Consider the following 25,767-nt stretch of genomic DNA (forward strand, 5'->3'; position numbering starts at 1 on the left):
ATAATTTGATGTATTGTAAATCTGAATAAAACCAACATGCTTTCAGAAAAAAAAGTGTTGCATTACTTATTGAACACCCCTAATGTTAATGGAGAAAGGAAATGTTTTGAGCTTCATAGTGAGGAAAATTTTGAAGTTATCTTTGTAAAATATGAGGTCAAGAATGTATACTTTGCTGTGTCAAGTGACTTTCATGCATCCCATGTTCAGCTTCTGTGTACTGTCTGTTTTAATTTTCTGTATTCTTTGATTTTGTTTTCTTTCAGGCACAAAATATGTCTTTCAATGACATCATCCTGTTGTCAGTGGGTGGTGTTGGTATTTTATCAAGAGTACGACCACGTCTACAAGACTTCATCAGGCAAAAAGTCTTACAGGGGAGGGATACTTCTGAAGAAAATGTAGCAGTTGCAGTGCATGCGCTCTTACAGGAATTGCGTCCTCATCTGAAACTTCTGGTTAGTAATCTTTGAAATTTTTGTCACAAGTAGCTCACAGCACATACGCGATCTGGGGGGGGAGTGAGGGATATATCTGCAAGTAAAGAGGAACGTCCTTCATACATGTAAAAGGGATTGGACAAAGTTACTAGCAAACCCAACTATAATGAGAGAAACTTGGGGAGGGGGATGTTGCTATTGATACAATAAAATTTTCATCCCATTAAAGTCTTATAGTTCAATTCTTTTATCTTGGCGGCTCGCGCATGCCCGCCCAGACATGGGAGATTGCTGCGTTGCCAGTTGCACACGACGCACGCGCCAATAGAAGCAGCGCCATAGTATAGCATAGTTCGCAAGCTTACGTTTAGGGGGGAGCGCGCAGTTCATGAAGTAAAGCCACCATGGCCGCATTAACCCTTTCGCTGCTACAAAGACGTGCTCCCTGCATTCTGCGCTGTGCGCGATTTTGTCACTGCACTGCTCGCCTGTGCAGACACATCGTGTTCCGACTGCTTTAACACTCTTATCAATCGATTCCACAAAAACTATTTGGCCCAAAAATTAGATTTTTACACATCTTGACTGATACCTTCCCCCCATAAATGACTTAATTTTGTTTCGATGTTCAATGCAGTTATTATGCAGCATTAAATATAGTAAACCATTGCACGAAATTTTGAAGAGTTTGCAGAGGTAAAAGTCCATAGAGTATACTTTCCGTATGGTCGATTTTAGTTGCCACAATGTTGAGAATGAAATGTGGACAAGATACCTAAATTTCATATAAAATTTACTGTATAAAAATAGCTCATTTAAGTACCACATAGTTGTATGTAATATTGAGAAATATTCCGTCTTTCGCGACTGTAACAAAAGTTTTATTTACACTGAGCACGTTTGGCTTTATTTTAAAGCACTTCAATCAATCAAAAGGAAGTAGACAAAATACATTAAACAAAACTGTGGACTTACAAAAACATTAGGACTTGAATATACCGTCTATCAGTGAAGTACTCTGAGCTATGTCAAATATAATTTTTGTGTGTGGCACACACAAACATCATTTATTTGCTAAAACACTGATCTGCCAACACAAACGTTGAATATTGTGTTACCGCAGCACAAAACTACGAAAGGTGACTTGGCAATGGAGGAGACAAAATACTGCTCTCTGAAGATGCTTCAAAAGAGAGAAACGCGTCTGGTCTAAATAATCACCTTATTACAGTTGCAGAAGAGGAATATATTTCAGTACCATTGGTAAAACTGCGGCTGTGGAACAAAAACAAGAAAGAGAACATGAGTACCATTGTGTATGTGCCATACCTTTCCTTGATTGAAGTGCTTTAAAATAAAGCCAAACGCGTCCGGTGTAAATAATACTTGTATTACAGTCGGGAAAGACGGAATATTTCTCAATATTACATACGACACCTATGTCGTACTTAAATTAAATGAGATATTGTTATACAGTAAATTTTATATGAAATTTAGGCATCTTGTCCACATTTCATTCTCAACATTGTGGCAACTAAAATCGACCATACGGAAAGTATACGCTATGGACTTCTACCTCTGCAAACTCTTCAAAATTTCTTGCAATTGTTTACTACATTTAATGCTGCATAATAACTGCGTTGAACATCGAAACAAAATTAAATCATTTATGGGGGGAAGGTATCAGTCAAGAAGACATGTAAAAATCAAATTTTTGGGCCAAATAGTTTTTGTGAAATCGAATGATAAGTGTGTCAAAGCAGCGGGAACACCATTTGTCTGCACAGGCGAGCAGTGTAGTGATGACAAAATCGCGCACAGCGCAGAATGTGGCGAGCACGTGTCTGCAGCAGGGAAAGGGTTAATGAAGAGACAAAGCACTAGAAATTTCAAAATATTGCATTCAAACGAATATAATTCGTGAAGTACGGCACTTCGATATTGTTTTTAAATAATGAAAATATTAAGCACTGCACAAGGTTTGAACTCATAACCTTTCGCGTAGCAATCCAACACCTTAACCGTTACGCTAACGCACCTTGTCTGACTACCTAATGCCACGAGGAATATAACATGTCACGCAAAATACTGACAAACACTGTTGGTATGACTATGAATTACTCACGCTTCGTCGAAGTACAGTAGGAAATAAACAATTACCGCTGTTCTTTATTACGAAAAAGCGGTTTGTGAGAATGATACAAAAACCTTTCCTTGCTATCGCCTGAATTAGGAGTCTTATTGCTTGTTTGGTTTAATTAATTAATAGAATATTAAGCAATTGGTATAAAGAATGCTTTTTCCAGACTTTCTATAAAAGAATGTCTGCTATCAAGACATTGCTTTTGTTCTATTACTTTATTTATGACTGAACGTTTCTAAAACTAAAGACACTCGTCCATGCTCTGCACTGCAGTCGAGATGTGGCAACGTCGTTCTCTGTTCATTGGCTGACTGTTTTGTGACGTCAGATGCACAGAACGAACCTAAACTCGGCCGCCAACATAAATGACGCGCACTTTAGTGTTCCTAATATATTTGTCTTATGTTACAGGGTCAAGCTAAAGTGAAAGATGAAGTTGACATAATTTTATCAGTAAACCAATACAACCAAATAAAATTACCGGAATTAATTCATATCATCATGTCTGAAGGTTTGTGAACATTATGTATCATTTTTACCTGTATTCATTATATGTTGCCACTGTCAGCTGTTTATTCGATACCTTTGTTGTTTACAGCGAGAGATGATATTTTTTGTCGGCGCTTCGTGCAGTGGTTTGTTCAGTATGCAAGGGAAGTAGCTGCTATTGTACGGTACTGCTGTGTTGATGACCTACAAGGATTAGTTAATGTTGCAGAAATTTATGTGGTTCGTGTTTAGGTTCCTTCTTGGAGTAGTCATTTTAAACATCAAATGATACTTAAAAGAGTCTTATTGTGTGTTTCTTGTACCAGCATCAGTTTTCCTATTGCAGAGGCAGTTAATGAGTGGGGTGCAAGCTGATGTCCGGGACTGGACAATTAGTAGTTCACTTTCACAGATACAAAGTTTTGTAACAAGCCAAACTGTACCTGTTGAAGATATACAACCATTTCTGGTGTACAGGATTCCTTCACCACCATCATCTTTACAGCATGGCTCAGTACCTGTAAGTTTTAATGCTACCTCAGCAGAGCAGCTAGATGAGGAAGAACAAGTAACAGAGGTATGCTCAGAATTTTAACTTTCTGGTGTTTTACAAATTAGGGAATAGCTGATCCATTTAATTTTACCCAAATTTACAGCATGTAAGTAATATTCATAGTATTTACTTTTGATTTGTGTAGTATGTAAAAAAATCACTGATTTATTTAGTTTCACAGAAGTAAAATGAAGTGGATTTACTACATATTATTAAAAGTAATTGTTTAATTGGCATAAAGACATTACAAATTAACTTATGTTGCTATACCTCCACAGGAGAGTTTTGTTTATAGTACATCTCTTTCATTTATCCTAGAAATGATTCATGAAAACCTCATCAAAAAAATGTTATTTTTCTGCCGAGAAACTTCGTCTTCATCTGTCAAGAGACACCATTGTAGGAGATATATGAATACTTCAGATGCCAGTCACTCTCTTTAACATTATACTCTGTTATAAAGAAAACAAAAATGGTGTGAAATGAGAGAGAATTTCGTCTATCCACCTTGTATGATGAGATACAGGGCTTCTTGCTACATGAGAAATATTCTGTTTAATATGGTGTGTGGTGTAATAGTTTCGTTTTGACAAGTTTTCAAAATTTATTTCAAATCCTGTCATTGCAGAAAACTCATGACATGAGTGACGCAGTCTCTTGTACAATCGTCGTTTTGTCCCATGCGTGTGTAAGTGTGTAGACAACAATCTTCAAAGAAATTGCAATGTTTCATAGAGATGGCAATGGGGAGCCCATACTGCATATGGAGCTGTATCCTCATCATGTGTGAACTGTTGCGTATCTCACATTTGCTCTTTTATGGTGTTTTGGCAGTTACGCGAGTTGTGCTAGTATGAGGAAATTTTTGGTTTGCTGACGATTGCAGTTTCACTCAGTCAAGTCGTAGATTTTAGGCCTGTTTTACTAGTCCAGTGTGAGGGGGGGAAAATAGCTGGTGAAATTATTGCGCAGCACTGTTGACACACTAGATAGTGCCACTGCGCCACAAGTTGGTGATGGGCCTTCTTCAGCTCACCAAAAATTGCATAATTGCAGGGAAACAGATCTGAACTGTAAGGAACTGTTTTAATGAATCCATTAGCTCCTTGACTGCAATTGCTCTATTGAGCCTTACGTTGTCGTAGAGCTGAATGATCCATTAAATGAACTGCCCATGGGTGTTTTGATTTGATCACTTTGCGGCAGGTTTATTAGTGTTGCTGTGCATTTACCTTTGTGCCATGTGGAAGGAAGTTACGAAGGGGGTGCCGTTTTCGTCAAAGGAGGAGGTGAGCATAACCTTGCCTGCACTTGTATGGACGGCATTGGATATTTTGAATGGCAGCAACAGAGCATGCTTCTGCAGAGACTTCATAATTTTGACAGGGTTTAAAGTGATGATGCTGTGGGTTTGAAGTGATGACACTGTATTAGTCTCCAGTGGCCACTCGTGATAAGAACTCATTACTTTCCATGGTGTAGAATGGCAGATGCTCAAGAGAGCGTGTCACATTCAACGTGCTTCCTCTACTAATTGAAGATTGAGGCAACCATTCATCTACATCTACATGGATATCCTGCAAATCATATTTAAGTGCCTGGCAGAGGGTTCATCAAACCACCTTCACAATTCTCTATTATTCCAATCTCGTATAGCGCTTGGAAAGAACGAACACCTATATCTTTCTGTGCGAGCTCTGATTTCCCTTATTTTATCTTGGTGGTCATTTCTCCCTATGTAGGTCAGTGTCAACAAAATATTTTCGCATTCGAAGGAGAAAGTTGGTGAGAAGATTCCGTCGCAATGGAAAAGTCTTTCTTTTAATGATGTCCAGCCCAAATCCTGTATCATTTCAGTGACAATCTCTCCCATATTTTGCGATAATACAAAATGTGCTGCTCTTCTTTGAACTATTTTGATGTACTCCGTCAGTCCTACCTGGTAACGGTCCCACACAACACAGCAGTATTCTAAAAGAGTACGGACAAGCATAGTGTAGGCAGTCTCCTTAGTAGATCTGTTACATTTTCTAAGTGTCCTGCCAATAAAACACAGTCTTGGTTAGCCTTCTCCACAACATTTTCTATGTGTTCTTTCCAATTTAAGTTGTTCGTAATTCTAATGCCTAGATATTTAGTTGAATTTATGGCTTTGAGGTCAGACTGATTTTTCGTCTAACCAAAGTTTAACTAATTCCTTTTAGCACTCATGTGGGTGACCTCACACTTTACGTTATTTAGGGTCAACTGCCAATTTTTGCACCATTCAGATATCTTTTCAAAACCAATTTTCAATTTGTTTTGATCTTCTGATGACTTTATTAGTGGATAAACAACAGCGTCATCTGCAAAAAACTTAAGACGGCTGGTCAGGTTGTCTCCCAAATTGTTTATATAGATAAGGAACAGCAAAGGGCCTATAACACTACCTTGAGGAATGCCAGAAATCACTTCTGTTTTACTCTATGACTATCCATCAATTACTACGAATTGTGACCCCTCTGACAGGAAATTACAGGTCCAGTCACATAACTGAGACAATATTCCTTAAGCGCACAATTTCACTATGAGCTGCTTGTATGGTACAGTGTCAAAAGCCTTCTGGAAATCCAGAAATACAGAATCGATCTGGAATCCGTTGTCAATAGCACTCGACACTCCATTTGAATAAAGAGCTAGTGGTGTTTCACAGGAAGAGTGTTTTTTAAACTCATGTTGACTGTTTGTCAACACACAGTTTTTTGAGGCAATTCATAATGTTCGAACACAATACATGTTCCAAAATCCTGCTGCATATTAACGATATGGGCCTGTAATTTCGTGGATTACTCCTACCTCCTTTCTTGAATATTGGTGTGACCTGTGCAACTTTCCAGTCTAGGGTATGGATCTTTCGTCGAGAAAATGGTAGTATATGGTTGTTAAGTGTGGAGCTAATGCATCGACATATTCCGAAAGGAACCTAATTGGTATACAGCCTGGACTAGAAGACTTGCTTTTATTAAGTGATTTAAGTTGCTTCACTACTCCGAGGACATGTACGTTACTCACGTTGGCAACTGTTCTCGATTCGAATTCGGGAATATTTACTTTGTCTTATTTTGTTAAGGCATTTTGGAAGGCTTTGGCAGCACTGTCTTTGATAGTATCTCCATTGCTATCCCACAGAGAAGGTGTTGTTTGTTTGTTGCCACTAACATACTTCACATACGACCAGGATATCTTTGGATTTTCTGCCAGGTTTTGAGACAAAGTTTCATTGTGGAAACTGTTACAAGCATCTCGCATTGAAGATCGCTAAATTTCTAGCTTCTGTAAAAGATCACCAATCTTGGGGATTTTGCGTCTGTTTAAATTTGGCATGGTTGTTTCGTTGTTTCTGCAACAGTGGTCTAACGCGTTTTGCGTACCAAGGAGGATCAGCTCTGTCGTTAGTTAATTTATTTGGTATAAATCTCTCAATTCCTGCCAATACTATTTCTTTCAATTCAAGCCACACCTGGTCTGCACTTATACTATTAATTTGGAATGAGTGGAGATTGTCTCTTAGGAAGGCGCCAAGTGAATTTTTATCTGCTTTTTTGAATAGGTATACTTTTTGCTTATTTTTGGAGGATTTGGGGATTACAGTATTCAATCTCCCTACAGTAATCCTGTGTTCATTAACCCCTGTATCGGTTTTCGTGCTCGTTATTAATTCAGGATTTTTTTTGTTGCTAAGAGGTCAGGTGTGTTTTCACAACCGTTTACTATTCGCGTGGGCTCATGAACTAACTGCTCGAAATAATTTTCAGAGAATGCATTTAGCAAAATTTCGGATGATATTTTATGCGTACCTCCAGAATTAAACATGTATTTTCACCAACATATCGAGGGTAAATGAAAGTCACCACCAACTATTATCGTATGAGTCTGGTACGTGTTTGAAATCAAACTCAAGTTTTCTTTGAACCTTTCAGCAAATGTATCATCTGAATTAGGAGGTCGGTAAAAAGATCCCATTATTATTTTATTCCAGTTATCAACAATGACCTCTGCCCGTACTAATCACAGGAAGTATCTACTTCAATTTAGCGACAAGCTAAACTACTACTTACAGCAACAAACACGGCACCACCAACCGTGTTTAGCCTATCCTTTCGGAACACCATTAGGTTCTTCACAAAAATTTCGGCTGAGCTTATAGCCGGCTTTAGCCAGCTTTTAGTGCCTATGACAATTTGAGCATCAGTGCTTTCTATTAGTGCTTGGAGCTCTGGTACTTTCCCAACACAGCTACGACAATTTACAACTGTAATACCAATGGTTCCTGTATCTACATTATTCCTGTGTTCAGCCTGCACCCTTTGAGACTGAGGCCCTTTTTTTGTTTTCCAGAGACCCTCTAACCTAAAAAACTGCCCAGTCCACACCACACAGCCCATGCTACCCGTGTGGCCGCCTCCTGTGTGTAGTGGACACCTGACTTACTTAGCGGAACCCAAAACCCAACTACCCTTTGGTGCAAGTCGAGAAATCTGCAGCCTACACAGTCGCAGAACCGTCTGAGCCACTGATTCAGACCTTTCACTCGGCTCTGTACCAGAGGTCTGCAATCGGTCCTGTCGACTATGCTGCAAATAGTCAGCTCTGCTTTCATCTTGCAAGCAAGACTGGCAGCCTTTACCACTTCTGTTAGCCACTAAAAACCAGAGAGAATCTCTTCTGATCCAAAGTGACACACATCATTGGTACCAACGTGAGCAACCACCTGTAGTTGGGGCTGCACCCTGTGCTCTTCATAGCATCAGGTAGGACCCTTTCCACATCTGGAATGACTCCACCAAGAATGCACACGGAGTGCACATTGGTTTTGTTTCCCTTCTTGTCAGCCAAGTCCATAAGGGCCCCCATAATGTGCCTAACGTTGGAGCTCCCAACTACCAGTAATCCCACACTCTGTGATTGCACGGATCTTGCAGGCTGAGTGGTTTCCTCTGAAACAGGACAGGTGACAGCATCTGGCTTGGCAACAGTGTCAGCCACAGACAGCACCTGTAACCTGTTAGTCAGACCAACTGGGGAGGCCTTATGTGCGGCCGCCTGGGAAGTCTTTCACCGCCTGCTTCACCCCGGTGCGACCTCCCACTCGACCACAGAGGTGAGGGGTCAACCTCAGTGCGAGCAGTAACTGGGTTGGCCACCGGTGAAGAACAATTGGAGGACTCAGACGTGCTGGTCATCTGTTGGATCCCCACGGCCGGCCCACAACAGTGGTTCGCATCCACTTCAGCCTCAAGCTGTGTAAACAAAGCCATTGCAGCCTGAAGGTGAGAGCGAAGTGTCACCAACTCGGCTCACATCTGCACACAACAATCGCAGTCCCTGTCCATACTAAAGATCATGGAAAACTAAACTATCGACATGTGCTGCGCAACTTTACTGTAGACCCTGACAAAATCGCAGGAACTGTGTCTAATGATTTAGATAAATACACAGGTATTCAGAAACCTAACTACTGAAGCACTCAGGTGAAACTAAATAAGTCGCCCCTGATTAGGAACTTGTAATGTGTCACAAAATTGGTTTACTTTCCGACGCAAACGAAAACTTGGTAACTGTGGCTATTAGATATTAAATTTACACACAGAAACTCAAGAAACTAAACTATTAAAGGACACAGATGATATAATAAAATTCGCTCCTGGTTAGGAACTCGTAAATGTCACAAAAGCGGTTACTTTCCTGTTGCTGCGTCTGTCTCGGTCAGCTACTACTGCACGACACCATTGGGTGCAGGCTTTGTGAAATTTCAGTCTGTGCTTAATGAAGGCATTTCTGATGCTGAATCTGACTCTGTGACAATGGCTGCTACTGTAACTTTCTGGTCTCGAATAATGAGAGCATCCACCTTTTGGACAATGGCATCGTTATTGTGGTGTGTTATTCCAGGCAGTCCATCTTTGGCCAACAACATCCGTCCTTTCTTAAATCACTTTTGCCATTTCTTGACCCTTGCAATTAACATGCATTGCTCTCCATACACATGGACCATTCTTTGGTGAATTTCTGTTCCCCGCACTCCTTCCCCACTACACACCTCTGCTTTTCTTTTGAAGCCTCCATTTCACTGTTTTTCAGCATGTCTGCGTAAAATGGACAGTTGATGAATGCACATGCTCATTCTGTAATCATGTGGATAATTGCCTGTGTTCAACTAGAGGCGAGTTAAGGACCTCTGCACTCATACAGAGACCACACCTTCTTCTGTGAGCAATGACTTTAGGATTTTTTCAGCAGTTTTCATTTTACAGCCTTCTGGCTCATTTTGTTTTGAATGTATGTTATATTTATGGAGGGAGCAGACTCACGGTTGTATGATCTCGTAAAACTTTGTTCTTGAAATAAATAAGAATAATTTTTAAACATGAACTGAGATGAGTTCATAGTTTGCATGATCCCAAGTGTGTAATGATTTTGTTACAATGTTATTAAACTCCTACATATTTTTAAATTTTAAATACCATTATCAGCCATTAAGTTTTGACTGAACTCACATACTTACTTTCATTGTGTTTTCTTTTGTTTGTAGCCAATGGAAACTGATTCAGATACACCAACAGTAAATGGCTCTTTGACCTTGGAAACTCACAGCTTTTCTGAGTCAGAGACAGATGTTGTTCAGTCCCCTACAAATCTCATAATGGATTCAGAAACACTTCCAGATGTTGTGATAGGCGCAGAAACGTGGCATAATGTTTTGCCTTCTGTAAGCTTTTTGAATGGTCTATACATTTCATTTGATGAGACATATTTGGCTCTCCATTAGCAGTTCTACTACACTACTGATAAATGTTTCAACTTTTGCAGGATTGGGTGCCTATTATAACACGTGATACTCAGAGGCAGAGGAAACAGAATTCACAGGCACCTTTCAGTGATGCTTACCTTTCAGGAATGCCATCAAAACGCAGAAAAATTGTATCAAGTGCAAAACCACAAGGGAATGTTGGCCAGATTTTAGCAGGTAAGTTGAAACATTCCATATATTTCTTACTGAATATTGAAGCTATGTGACGGGTTTGTGGACAGAAATCATTATGTATCTTATGTTTGGTAAATTGTCTTAACACCTCCAAAGTCAAACAGTGAATAAGAAAAACTTCTTACACACAAGTGATGAGTCTGCATTATTGATGTGATAAAATTGACACCTGTTATGTAATGTAGTAAAATATGTATTAAAGATAACGTTTTCATTGTGGTAGTGACATTGTGTGACTGCAAAGTTGCTGCCTCAAACTTTTAAATTTATTGAAGTAGTTAAATAAGGTTATTGCAAATAAATATAAGGACAGGTAATTGATACCTGTAGGTGGCACATAGGCACACTTTAAAGATCGTATAATTGCTGATCATATAATTGTCCCCCCCAACCCATGAACCATGGACCTTGCCATTGGTGGGGAGGCTTGCGTGCCTCAGCGGTACAGATGGCCACACCGTAGGTGCAAGCACAACAGAGGGGTATCTATTGAGAGGCCAGACAAACGTGTGGTTCCTGAAGAGGGGCAGCAGCCTTTTCAGTAGTTGCAGGGGCAACAGTCTGGATGATTGACTGATCTGGCCTTGTAACACTAACTAAAACGGCCTTGCTGTGCTGGGTGCTGGTACTGCGAACGGCTGAAAGCAAGGGGAAACTACAGTCGTAATTTTTCCCGAGGGCATCCAGCTTTACTGTATGGTTAGATGATGATGGCGTCCTCTTGGGTAAAATATTCCAGTGGTAAAATAGTCCCCCATTCGGATCTCCGAGCGGGGACTACTCAAGAGGACATAATTATCAGGAGAAAGAAAGCTGGTGTTCTACTGATTGGAGCGTGGAATGTCAGATCCCTTAATTGGGCAGGTAGGTTAGAAAATTTAAAAAGGAAATGGATAGGTTAAAGTTATAGTGGGAATAGGTGAAGTTCGGTGGCAGGAGGAACAAGACTTTTGGTCAGGTGAATACAGGGTTATAAATGCAAAATCAAATAGGGGTAATGCAGGAATAGGTTTAATAATGAATAAAAAAAATAGGAGTGTGGGTAAGCTACTACAAACAGCATAGTGAACGCATTATTGTGGCCAAGATAGACACGAAGCCCAAGCCTACTCCACTATTAAAAGTTTATATGCCAACTAGCTCTGCAGATGATGAAGAAATTGAAGAAATGTATGATGAGATAAAAGAAATTATTCAGGTAGTGAAGGGAGATGAAAATTTAATAGTCATGGGTGACTGGCATTCGAGAGTAGGAAAAGGGAGAAAAGGAAACACAGTAGGTGAATATGGATTGGGGGTAAGAAATGAAAGAGGAAGCTGCCTGGTAGAATTTTGTACAGAGCATAACTTAATCATAGCTAACACTTGGTTCAAGAATCATAAAAGAAGGTTGTATACATGGAGGAATCCTGGAGATAATAGAAGGTATCAGATAGATTATATAATGGTAAGGCAGAGATTTCGGAACCAGGCTTTAAATTGTACGACATTTCCAGGAGCAGATGTGGACTCTGACCGCAATCTATTGGTTATGAACTGTAGATTAAAACTGAAGAAACTGGAAAAAGGTGGGAATTTAAGGAGATGGGACCTGGATAAACTGACTAAACCAGAGGTTGTACAGAGTTTCAGGGAGAACATAAGGGAACAATTGACAGGAATGGGGGAAAGAAATACAGTAGAAGAAGAATGGGTAGCTCTGAGGGATGAAGTAGTGAAGGCAGCAGAGGATCAAGTAGGTAAAAAGACGAGGGCTAGTAGAAATCCTTGAGTAATAGAAGAAATATTGAATTTAATTGATGAAAGGAGAAAATATAAAAATGCAGTAAATGAAGCAGGCAAAAAGGAATACAAACGTCTCAAAAATGAGATCGACAGGAAGTGCAAAATGGCTAAGCAGGGATGGCTAGAGGACAAATGTAAGGATGTAGAGGCTTATCTCACTAGGGGTAGGACAGATACTGCCTACAGGGAAATTAAAGAGACCTTTGGAGGTAAGAGAACCACTTGCATGAATATCAAGAGCTCAGATGGAAACCCAGTTCTAAGCAAAGAAGGGAAAGCAGAAAGGTGGAAGGAGTATATAGAGGGTCTACACAAGGGCAATGTACTTGAGGACAATATTATGGAAATGGAAGAGGATGTAGTTGAAGATGAAATTTGAGATATGATACTGCGTGAAGAGTTTGACAGAGCACCGAAAGACCTGAGTCAAAACAAGGCCCCGGGAGTAGACAACATTCCAATAGAACTACTGACGGCCTTGGGAGAGCCAGTCCTGACAAAACTCTACCATCTGGTGAGCAAGATGTATGAGACAGGCGAAATACCCTCAGACTTCAAGAAGAATATAATAATTCCAATCCCAAAGAAAGCAGGTGTTGACAGATGTGAAAATTACCGAACTATCAGTTTAATAAGTCACAGCTGCAAAATACTAACGCGAATTCTTTACAGACGAATGGAAAAACTGGTAGAAGCCGACCTCGGGGAAGATCAGTTCGGATTTCGTAGAAATGTTGGAGCACGTGAGGCAATACTGACCCTACGACTTATCTTAGAAGCTAGATTAAGGAAAGGCAAACTGACGTTTCTAACATTTGTAGACTTAGAGAAAGCTTTTGACAATGTTGACTGGAATACTCTCTTTCAAATTCTGAAGGTTGCAGGGGTAAAATACAGGGAGCGAAAGGCTATTTACAATTTGTACAGAAACCAGATGGCAGTAATAAGAGTCGAGTTGCGTGAAAGGGAAGCAGTGGTTGGGAAGGGAGTGAGACAGGGTTGTAGCCTATCCCCGATGTTATTCAATCTGTATATTGAGCAAGCAGTAAAGGAAAAAAAAAGAAAAATTCGGAGTAGGTATTAAAATCCATGGAGAAGAATTAAAAACTTTGAGGTTCGCCGATGACATTGTAATTCTGTTAGACAGCAAAGGACTTGGAAGAGCAGTTGATCAGAATGGACATTGTGTTGAAAGGAGGATATAAGATGAGCATCAACAAAAACAAAATGAGGGTAATGGAATGTAGTCGAATTAAGTCGGGTATGCTGAGGAATTAGATTAGGAAATGAGACACTTATAGTAGTAAAGGAGTTTTGCTATTTGGGGAGCAAAATAACTGATGATGGTCGAAGTAGAGAAGATATAAAATGTAGACTGGCAATGGCAAGGAAAGCGTTTCTGAAGAAGAGAAATTTGTTAACATCGAGTATAGATTTAAGTGTCAGGAAGTTGTTTCTGAACGTATTTGTGTGGCGCGCAGCCATGTATGGAAGTGAAACATGGACGATAACTAGTTTGGACAAGAAGAGAATAGAAGCTTTTGAAATGTGGTGCTACAGAAGAATGCTGAAGATTAGATGGGTAGATCACATAACTAATGAGAAGGTATTGAATAGAATTGGAGAGAAGAAGAGTTTGTGGCACAACTTGACAAGAAGAAGGGACTGGTTGGTAGGACATGTTCTGAGGCATCAAGGGATCACAAATTTAGCATTAGAGGGCAGCGTGGAGCGTAAAAATCATAGAGGGAGACAAAGAGATGAATACACTAAGCAGATTCAGAAGAATGAAGGTTGCAGTAAGTACTGGGAGATGAAGCAGCTTGCACAGGATAGGGTAGCATGGAGAGCTGCATCAAACCAGTCTCGGGACTGAAGACAACAACACAACTTCACATTTCTGGCTTTCACTTCTCTTGCAGCTACATATGTATGTATGTATGTATGTATGCATGCATGCATGCATTCATTCACCTGTAGGCAGCAGCAGCAACAGAAATTGTTGTCAAGTGGTTAACAGTGCAGCTTTTTATGTGGAAAAAGAGTAAGTGCCTTAAGACAATTTTGGCCTTTCTTGGTGCAAACACTACCCACAAGCTCCCTGCAACATATTAGAAGCTACTGCTTGCGCAACTTTAGTTTTCAACTGGAAATACTGTCTGAAATATTGTTCCATGTGAATGCAGTCAACACTAAAAAATCCTGCACAAAGTGGGCCAGTCCATCTCAATTCATCCAGGCTTCCGTGCTCGACCATCATGAATTTGTCTGAAATTTTATGTGCATTAATCATTGGTCAAGTTTAAGATTTGTTGAAGCAATATTGGCCAAGATATAGTCACTTGTTTGACTCGATGCGCAACTTTGTGCAGAGTGAGTGTGAATTTCTGGTGAATTTGAGCTGTATGTCTAGGGCAATATTTTGTCTAAAGAAATGAAATTTGGCCATTTGGTACAACTTTATTCATTCTCTTAAGAATAAAAATGAAAGGAATTTTAAGAGGCATATGCAGCCAGAAAGTTTTAAACTAAATCTCTCAAAAAATCTGCACCTGAAGGAGTTTCATAGATTGTCTTTTTATGTCTCAGGGACTAAAGGTATGATGAACATGCAACTTCACATGTAGTGATTGAATGACATAATTTTCTCAAATACAGTTTCATTTATGTACCACTTTCCAATTAATAATTGTGCAAAGTTGAAGAGTCTGTAAAAAGGTCGAAAATGAATTATTTTGAACCTGATTTCACAAAAAACTGTTCTATAAAACTTTCCAAACTGGGCGCATTAGAAAGACCATGTTTTAACCATCAAAACAAAAGTACACACATCAAAAAAGTTTTACATCACCTCAGTTCAGAGAGTTCCGGAAACTGTCCAGAAAATTGGAATAGAGATCAACATAAACATCATTTCCGCCCTTTTTATTGCACATCAAAACCACACATTGCACGTTGTGCCACTATACTGTGAGGCCTTCAGAGGTGGTGGGTCCAGATTGCTGTAGACACCGGTACCTCTAATACCCAGTAGTACATCCTCTTGCATTGATGCATGCCTGTATTCGTCGTGGCATACTAACCACAAGTTCATCAAGGCACTGTTGGCCCAAATTGTCCCACTCCTCAACGGCGATTCGGCGCAGAATCCTCAGAGTGGTTGGTTGGGTCATGTCGTCCATAAACAGTCTTTTTCAATCTATCCCAGGCATGTTCGATAGGGTTCATGTCTGGAGAACATGCTGGCCACTCTAGTTATCCTGAAGAAATTCATTTATAAGATGTGCACTATCGGTTGGTGGATGGCATTCACATATCATACAGCCGTTACATCACCTTCCGTGACCACCACCAGCGGCACATGTCGGCCCACTTAATGCCACCCCAAAACAGCAGGGAACCTCCACATTGCTGCACTCGCTGGACAGTGTGTCCAAGGAGTTCATTCTGACCGGGTTGCCTCCAAACACGTCTCCGACAATTTTATGGTTGAAGGCATATGCGACACTCATCAGTGAAGAGAACGTGATGCCAATCCTGAGTGGTTCCTTCGGCATGTTGTTCTGCATGGTGTCATGGTTGCAAAGATGGACATTAGGAGTAAAGTTGACCATCATGCAGCCTATTGCGCACAGTTTGAGTCATAACACGACGTCCTGTGGCTGCATGAAAGCATTATTCAACATGGTAGCGTTGCTGTCAGGGTTCTTCAAAGTCATAATCCGGAGGTCATGCACTGCAGACGCAGCCCTTGGGCGGTCTGAGCGAGGCATGTCATCGACAGTTCCTGTCTCTCTGTATTTCCTCCATGTCCGAAAACATTGCTTTGGTTCACTCTGAGACACCTGAACACTTCCCTTGTCGAGAGCCCTTCCTGGCACAAAGTACCAATGGAGACGCTATCAAACCGCAATATTGATCCTATAGGCGTGATTGAACTACAGACAACACTAGCAGTGTACCTCCTTCCTGGTGGAATGACTGGAGCTGATTTTGCTGTCGGATTCCCTCTGTATAATAGGCGCTGCTCGTGCATGATTGTTTATATCTTGAGCGGGTTTAGTGACATCTCTGAACAATCAAAGGGAATGTGTGTGTTATACAATATCCACAGTCTTCAGGAGTTCTGGGAACCAGGGTGATGCAAAACTTTTTTTATTATCCAATGTAGGCTAAGAATGCTAGATAATTTGAATCAAAGCTGGATGCAAAAACCGTGGCATGAAAAAAAAAGAAAAAAAAATGTTAGCTTGGGTTGTGGATGTTGGACATGAAACTTAATACACAATAGCTCGGTAGCCCAGGGCTGAGAGATACAAAATTTCATTCACTTTTTATTTTCCAGTAATTTGCAAATTTGTTGAAAAGATGGCTGATTTTTATGGAAAGGTGAGAATAGTGTATATTCAACACTGCTTTTATCAATACAATTATCAAAGACCAAAATTGTCTTAAGGCCCTTACTCTTTTTCCACATAAAAACCTACACTGGTAACCACTTGACAACAATTTGTGTTGCTGCTGCCTACAGGTGAATGCATGCGTACGTATGTAGCTGCAAGAGAAGTGAAAGCCAGAAATGTATTAAAGCTTCAAAAATTTGTGTTTCAAGCATCCCCAAAACAGAGGGTAAAATTTGCCACATGGGCTAATAATACTGCACATAATTCGAGGCAAAGTAGCCAGAAAAATCATGCTGGACTAACAATGCTACATAAATCAGAGCAAAGTAGCCAGAAAAATCATGTGCGAATAAGGATTTAACTTTGGCTTCTGATAATCTTGTTGATTAAAGGCATGATTAAGTTGAAAAATAAGTCATGTACTGCTGTCTAAATTCTTAAAAATTCAATAGAGGGAAACATTCCACATGGGAAAAATATATCTAAAAACAAAGATGATGTGACTTACCAAACAAAAGCGCTGGCACGTCGATAGACACACAAACACACACACAAAATTCAAGCTTTCGCAACAAACTGTTGCCTCATCAGGAAAGAGGCAACAGTTTGTTGCGAAAGCTTGAATTTTGTGTGTATGTTTGTGTTTGTTTGTGTGTCTATCGATGTGCCAGTGCTTTCTTTTGGTAAGTCACATCATCTTTGTTTCTAGATATATTCTTAAAAAATCAGTTAGATTTTTTTGTAAAAATTACAAAAACTCATCATATTCAGTTTGCCTTTAGAGAACTTGTTTCCCATAACTGATTTCAAACTAATCGCAGAACTAATCACAGTTGGAAACAGAATCACGTAAGATTTCCCAATGTGTGCTAACAATATCTGAAAATGCTGGAGAAATTTGAATGAATATACCATGGCAACAGGCTACATTGCAGCCACCCTTTGCCAATGCTTCATTTAATGTGGTTTTTATTTTTAAATTCACAAGTAATATCTCACTAGGCCTATATTGTTTTGGCCCATGGTGACGTTGCTGCTACTGGTTCAATAACATAAGCCAGAAACTACATTGCCATAGTTGTTATGCCTAATAGCTGTGTGATACCAGCCATGGGGGAGTTTATTCATTCAGGCCCCCAATCCTGTAATTTGGTTCATTAATTCAGCTTCACAAAGCCTTGTGGTGGTACCAGTCTGCTTACAAATCCATTTGCTAAGTAGTTATCTCCGATTCTCAAATCTGGAGATGTCTCACTTAGGCGGTTAACAAAAAGTAGTATAAATTTTGATTTTAAATTTCTCAACATTGAACATTATTGGCATATCAATGGAACAAAATGATGCAGTGATAAAATATGTGCATCCTCAAGGCCCATCTCGTTCATTTTAGGCTTGAAAGACAAGATGCTTGTTGAGCACCAGAACACCACCTCATTTCCTCTCTCTCTCTCTCTCTCTCTATACCAGAACAACACCTCATCTCTCTCTCTCTCTCTCTCTCTCTCTCTCTCTCTCTCTCTCTCTCTCTCTCTCTCTCTGTTATTTCAGTATCATCATCTGGGTGATAGTTAAATTTCCAGAAAAAGGCTCAAAAATTTCCAACAAAGTAATTTCCAATGTTCATAAGTTTAAAAACAAAATTGATATTATATTTGCTTGCTGCCTGTGTGATAACTCACTGGCTTACAAATTTGAGAATCGGAGGTAAGGTACTTAGCAAATGGTTCTACGGAGGTAAGGTGCTTAGCAAATGGTTCTAGAGCCTAAATTAACAAAGCAGAATACATGCTTGGAGACCTGAATGAAGCAGCTCACCTCTGACTGGTGTTGCACAGCTATTCAGCGTGACCTCTACAGCATTGGGGTTGCTGGTTCACGTTCTTGGACCAGTATTGACAATGTCACCATGGACATGGTATGCATCCATGCGACATAGTGAGATATTACCTGACAGTTAAAAAATAAAAACCACATCCAACAAAACACGGACAACTTGAAAGGTGGCAAAAAATCAAAACGAGAATTGGTACCTGGAATGTCAGAACTCTGCTACAAGCAGGAAAACTAGAAAACCTTAAAAGAGAGATGGAAAAGAATCATATGGACCTCGTAGGAGGTAAGATGGAATGGACATGGAGAGTTGCAGTCAGATGAATATGTATTCTACTACTCAGGAGGAGAAGTGAAAGGAATTAATGGAGTAGGAATGATTATGACAAAGGAATTGGCTAAATGTGTGGAATATGTAGACTATGCAAATGACCGGGTTATTGGTGTAAGGCTGAAAGGAACACAAAAAGATTTACTGATTGTCCAGGTGTATATGCCAACTTCAGAACATGATGACCAAATTGTAGAGGAAACGTACAATGTAATAGAGAGAATAATGGACGAAAATGAAAAATGCTGCAAAATAGTAATGGGAGATTGGAACGCCATTGTGGGAGAAGGGAAAGAGGGAAACATAGTAGGCAGTCATGGTCTTGGAAAGAGAAATGACAGAGGTGAATGGTTAATTGACTTCTGCAGGGAAAGGCAGCCGATAGTGGCAAACACATGGTTCAAGAACCATAAGAGGAGGCTCTACACTTGGAAATCACCAGGGGATAAGTATAGAAACCAAATCGTTTTTATACTGGTAGAAGAAAGATAAAGGAATGGAATCAAGAAGGTGCACACATTACCAGGTGCAGATATTAATAGTGACCACAACTTACGTATGGCAGAAATAGAAATAAGAATGAAAAAACTGAAAAAGGCGACGATGGTGAAGAAATGGGATCTAGAGAAGACAAGGTCCAACAAAGAACAAATTACAGAAATGCTGTCTCGGGACTTTCTAAACACATTACGAGACAAAGAAGCACCTGATAATGCCAACGAGTACTGGAATATGCTGAAAGAAGGAATCATTAAAGCAGGACAGCAAAATATAGGATATGTAAAAGGGAAAAGGTCAAAAAAACCATGGGTCACACAAGAAATTATTTCCAAGATGGAGGAGAGAAGGAAATTGAAAAGCAAGAACACTGAAGATGCAAGAAAGATATACCGAAGGTTAAATAACGAACTGCGAAGAGAAACAGAGCAGGCTAGGAAAAAATGGCTAAAAGAGGAATGTGATGAAATTGAAGAACTGGACAGGAAAGGAAGATACGACTTACTATACAACAGAGTAAAGACTAAGACATGGGAACAAAACAGAGCAGGAAGTGCTACTATGGAAATTTTGAGTAAAGACGAAGAGGTAGTGTATAAAGATCGTGACGATGTCCTCCAGAGATGGGAAGAATATATAAAAGAGCTATATGACACAAATGGCAAACCAGAAACTCTGGAACTTGAACCACACAATAGTGTAAGTGATGAAGAGAAAGGACCGACCATCATAATGGAAGAAGTAAAGTCTGCCATTGCTGCAATGAAAAATGGCAAAGCAGTAGGTACAGATACAATACCGGGACAAATACTAAAATGCTTGAACCACAATGGAATAAGAGAAATATTGAGGTTATGTAATAAAATATATGACAGTTGTGAATGGCCTGAGGACTTTTTGACAACAGTAATGATTCCATTACCGAAAAAACAAGGAACCAAGAAATGCAGCGAGCACAGGACAATCAGCCTCATTTCACATGCAGCCAAAGTGATGTGAAGAATAATTAATAAAAGACTTGAAAAAGTAATAGAGGAGAATCTCGGCGAGGAGCAGTTTGGCTTTAGACGGAATACGGGCACCAGAGATGCAATAGGGCTCCCACGAATCTTGGGAGAAAGGTTTATTGAAAAAGGAAGAGACCTATATATGTGCTTCATCGATTTAGAAAAGGCATTTGACAATGTGGTTTGGGACAAGCTGGCGACTATTATGAGGGAAAAAGAGAGTGGACTGGAAAACCAGAAGACTTATAAACTCATTGTACCTTAATCAAAAAGTTTCAGTTAAAGTGAGAGGAGAAAGTACAAACTGGATCAGACTAGGGAAAGGAGTAAGACAAAGATGCTGTTTATCACCTACTCTTTTCAACCTGTACTTGGAAAATATGATTGATCAATGCTCATTAGATGACAAAGGAGTAGAAATTGGAGGAAGAAGAGTAGGGCGCTTGAGATTTGCTGATGACATGGTCCTTCTAGCCACAGGGGAAAAAGAATTACAGGATTTGGTGGACACCATTGCAACTAACGGAAAAAATATGGAATGAAAATTAACACAAATAAAACAAAAGTATTGGCAATAGGAGGAAATAAGGAAATAAAAATTGTGCTGAATGGAGAAACACTAGAACAGGTGCAAAATTTTAAGTATCTTGGAAGCAGGATAGACACCGATTGGAAGTGCACCACAGAAATTAAAACAAGAATAGCAATGGCAAAAGAGGTGTTTTATAAGAAAAGGAGAATCTTCTGCAGCGGTATGGACAGAGAACTCAGAAAGAGACTCATAAAATGTCTTGTATGGAGTGTTCTTCTATATGGCGCTGAAACATGGACTATGAGGAAAAAAGACAGAGAAAGGCTGGAGGCTTTTGAGATCTGGACATGGCGGAAGATGGAAAGAATAAGTTGGATGGACAGAGTAAAAAATGAAGAGGTACTGAGAAGATTGGGAGAGAAAAGGCAGTTACTAGATGTAATAAAGAGAAGAAAAAGAAATTGGATTGGGCATATATTAAGAAAGAATGACGGACTGATAAAAACAGTTTTAGAAGGTTATGTAGAAGGGAAAAGGAAGCGAGGAAGGAAGAGATTCCAGATACTGGATGACATGATGGACGGTACAACATACAGCAGTCTTAAGAAGGAAGCAATGGATCGCAGAAAATGGAGAGGCAAAGGACCTGCTAATATAGCAGATAACTGATGATGATGATGACTATTTTAGTTCACTAATGCACAGACAGGTGTTCATTGCTGCTAATGATGTGGGCATTTATTCATTAAATTATTGTCTAGTTTTGAACCACTGACTTGTGTACAATTTAATATAAATTGTGTTGTTATTCGTGTTTGGGCGTAGAGAGCAGTTTTGTTTGAGATTTTCATTTGTTATTGGCTGCTGTTGAACTCCATGTACTTAGCGTTCAATGAAAATAGTCAGAATTTCGCTACCACACACACTCTGCCACAATGGGTCCACAAAAAGCCTTTGAACTTTTTCACAATAATTATAAGCCACTTCTAAGAAATTTTGTAGGAGCAATTATTATCTGCACTCATTACTTACTTCACTCAAAATTTCCTTAATCACATTAAAGATCAAATAAACTGTTTTGAAATATTGTGTTTTCACATGTTTACTTCCCATCATGAACATGATTCTTGTTTACCTTTTTTTCAAACTTACGCGTTTTGTGTTGTGGTCTTCAGTCTGAAGACTGGTTTGATGTGGCTCTCCATCTTACTCTATCCTGTGCGAGCCGATCTCTGAATAACTACTGCAACCTACATCCTTCTGAATCTATGTACTGTATTCATCTCTTGTGCCCTATCAACCTCTCTCTTCTTTCGATCAAGTTGCGCCACAAATTTCTTGTTATCCCATGTCTGTTCAGTACCTCATCATTAGTTACATGATCTACCAATCTAATCTCCAACGTTCTCCTGCAGCACCACATTTCTAAAGTTTCTATTCTCTTTTTGTCTAAAATGTTTATCATTCATGTTTCACTTCCATACATGGCTACTCTCAGGACAAATGCTTTCAGATAAAGCTTCCTAATACTTAAATCTATACTCAATGTTAACAAATTTCTTTTCTTCGTAAATGATTTTCTTGCCATTGGCAGTCTATTTTATATCCTCTCTACTTTCGCCGTCATCAGCTATTTTGCTACCCAGATAGCAAAACTCATCTGCTACTTTGTCTCTTTATGTCCTAATCTAATTCACTCAGCACCATTTGATTTAATCCGATTACATTCCATTATCCTCGTTTTGCTTTTGTTGTTGTTCAGCTTATATTCTCCTTTCAAGACCCTGTCCATTCCATTCAATTGTTCTTCCAAGTCTTTTGCTGTCTCTGCAAGAATTATAGTGTCATCATCAAACCTCAAAAGCTTTTATTTCTTTTCTCTGAACTTTAATTCCTTCTCCAAATTTTCTTTGGTTTCCTTTACTGCTTGCTCAGTGTGCAGATTGAATAACATCGGGGATAGGCTACAGCCCTGTCTCACTCGTTTCTCTACCACAGCTTCCCTTCCATGGCACTTGACCCTTATAATGGCTGCCTGTTTTCTGTACAAGTTGTAAATAGCCTTTCACTTCCTGTATTTTACCCCTGCTACCTTTGGAACTTATATTCATGTAAAACAAAATCTGTTCTTTTGTAGTATCAGTATGTTCTGAACTGATGACTGCAAATGAACCAGACTTGATCCAAGTTCATTGCAAAGTAATATGCAATTAAGGTTTGTAGAATCCATTTCAGCTTGATAAAAGTTTTGTACTAATCTGTGATATGTTGATTTATACAGCCCGGTTAGCATGTTTATCCTATTCTGCTTTGGTTGTAAATTGTCTCGACATAAGGCTCTTCAGTGTTGACCACATGCATATTCATCTTCATCATCTCTGCTTCTTCTCCATATCTTGGGAATCATTGCTGCTGAAAAAGGAATATCTTCTTTTCTAGATCTCTTGTATGTAAACAAACTCTGAAACATTCCACTTGTTAAGTAAGTTTTTACTTTTCTTCTAACGAATGTATATTACATTGTTCTACACTTTGTATGGCAACAACAGACCATGATCCATACAGTGCTCATACAAATCCCACCTACAGTTGATTAATGTCTACTATTGTAATGACGTAGACTTTCTCAATGTGTTTACTGATGATATTCTTCTCAAGTCTGCAGCCGGATCGTGCATCCATCTGAACTTAAAACTTTTGCATTCATGTGGCTGCCTTCTTCATTTATTATGTGGATATATCACAGTGATGGCTTTTGCAAACATAAGAAATAATAGGACTATAATTGCACGTGCAAAATATTTTATACACTGCAACTGTTGTATCTTATATCTATTTTATACATTTATTACATTGCAGCTGGTATGCTTGTGGTTCATGTTACAATCAGTCTTAAAACTCATTGAATGAATATAAACGTTTTTCTATTGGAAAGGATTTTAATTTTGTTTTCAAATCATTTCCTGTGCATGTTCTTTGAGAGTTTGGTGGGTTTGTTAAACCGAATCAAACCAATGATGTGTGGGCTTCTGTCTGTCATTTTTAATATCCTGCTCGTTCACTTCCATAAATTTAAATTCGGCACACTGAGTAAGGTGACATGGGGTCTCCACCTATGCACCTGTAGTAAGGGTTACTTGAATTACTAAAAACTTTACATAAAGATTTGGGTTCTGATGATGTTACCATCATGTCCTAAGCTGAATGATTCTCTGTTCATCTTGTTGCGACCGTTGCGGTACTTGTCAGTCAGATCCCATGATGCTTTACTTATGTTGTTAAACATTTTCGTTGCCCAATTGTATTTTTCCTTTGTAAAGCATGTTTAGAGTGTGTGTACTCAATCTTAGCCTAATCAGATTTGGTGGTAGTTTTAGTATAGGATTGCCGGCCAGAGTGGCCGAGCGGTTCTGTGCGCTTCAGTGTGGAACCGCGCGACCGCTACGGTCGCAGGTTCGAATCCTGCCTCGGGCATTGATGTGTGTGCTGTCCTTAGGTTAGTTAGGTTTACGTAGTTCTAAGTTCTAGGGGACTGATGACCTCAGCAGTTAAGTCCCATAGTGCTCAGAGCCATTTGAACCATTTTTAGTATAGGATTACTTCCATTTTGGCAGTGTTTAACTACCTTCTGGATTTCTCTGAGTGGACAGCAATATTCATGATGACTGAAGAGTATCAAGTAGAATTCTCATGTCTTTGGTCATCAGACCCTTACACATGGTATGCAGAACCCCGTTTCTCATTTACTAATTTGTATTTAAGTGTATCAGTGGTTGAGGTATTCAGAGTTTTTGTTGTTCATGGCATTATTGAATTTACGTAGTCAATAATCTGACAGAAGTAGTCAGTATAATGAAAATCTAAGCTAATGTAATTTATCTACCCTTAACATCTTTGTTGATTACAGCATAATATATTCTAGTGGAACACATGTCTGTCACTCTAGTGTCAGAGCCCACTATATTTAAAAGATTATACAAGCTTAATACATCACTGAGTTTTAAGTTTACTATACTGTTTGAATTTGCATCTATGTTAAAGTCACCTAATGTAGTAAGGTCATTAGGACCAGTGTGACCAACTGCACTACTAAATCTAAACAACATTACATCAGGATGTGACTGATATACCCCATCACTTTATACTTCGGTAACTTATGATCGTTACTGTGGAGCGCAACACTTTTCATTTCAAGCGATCCTCCTTCGTGTAGTGTCCAAGAAATGAATATTTTTTAACTTATTTGTCCTTAAATAACAAAAATTGCTGCACTTTCACCACCATTATGGTTTTGCATACAATAACTATTTGCTAGTAAATAACCTTCTAATCTACAATATATATTTTCACTAGATTTTAGTCCATGTTCAGTTATAACTAATACATGTTCTTAGTGTTCCTCGTTGAACATTTGCAATATGTCTAGCTTGTTTTTTAGATACTGCACATTTAAGTGAATCAGCTTTAAGGGTGTCATCCCTTCTTGGTGATTTGGCACCTTGCATGAATCTTATTTGTTTAAGTTACATTATTTGCAACAACCTGTCCAAAAACTGGGTTTTAGGACTCTCCTGCAGTGACTGATCACTTATTTCAGAGCAGGGCTTTTCTTCAACTTGATCATATCCAAACTGCCTCCCTGAACACTAGTATTGTGGTTCTTTATCATAAAAAAAAGTCTTGTGGTTGTAAATCCAAAGGTATTGGAGCCTCCTCCTTGCTATCTTTGTTG

The 25,767-nt window shown here is 39.2% G+C and overlaps 1 protein-coding gene across 6 annotated transcripts in view; it reads left to right on the forward strand.

Moving 5' to 3' along the window:
- LOC124615782 (large proline-rich protein BAG6) overlaps positions 1–25,767 on the forward strand; it is a 227,613-nt gene that overhangs the window by 181,667 nt on the left and 20,179 nt on the right. For all 6 annotated transcript variants that reach the window (XM_047143900.1, XM_047143945.1, XM_047143927.1 and 3 more), the window contains exons 17-22: positions 267–458; positions 2,995–3,094; positions 3,182–3,312; positions 3,419–3,649; positions 10,197–10,373; positions 10,475–10,631. In XM_047143900.1, coding sequence (XP_046999856.1) covers positions 267–458; positions 2,995–3,094; positions 3,182–3,312; positions 3,419–3,649; positions 10,197–10,373; positions 10,475–10,631 — 988 coding nt within the window. The remainder of the gene's footprint in view (positions 1–266; positions 459–2,994; positions 3,095–3,181; positions 3,313–3,418; positions 3,650–10,196; positions 10,374–10,474; positions 10,632–25,767) is intronic.

The sequence above is a fragment of the Schistocerca americana genome, chromosome 1 (genome assembly GCF_021461395.2).
Source record: "Schistocerca americana isolate TAMUIC-IGC-003095 chromosome 1, iqSchAmer2.1, whole genome shotgun sequence".
NCBI classification, from domain to species: Eukaryota; Metazoa; Arthropoda; class Insecta; order Orthoptera; family Acrididae; genus Schistocerca; species Schistocerca americana.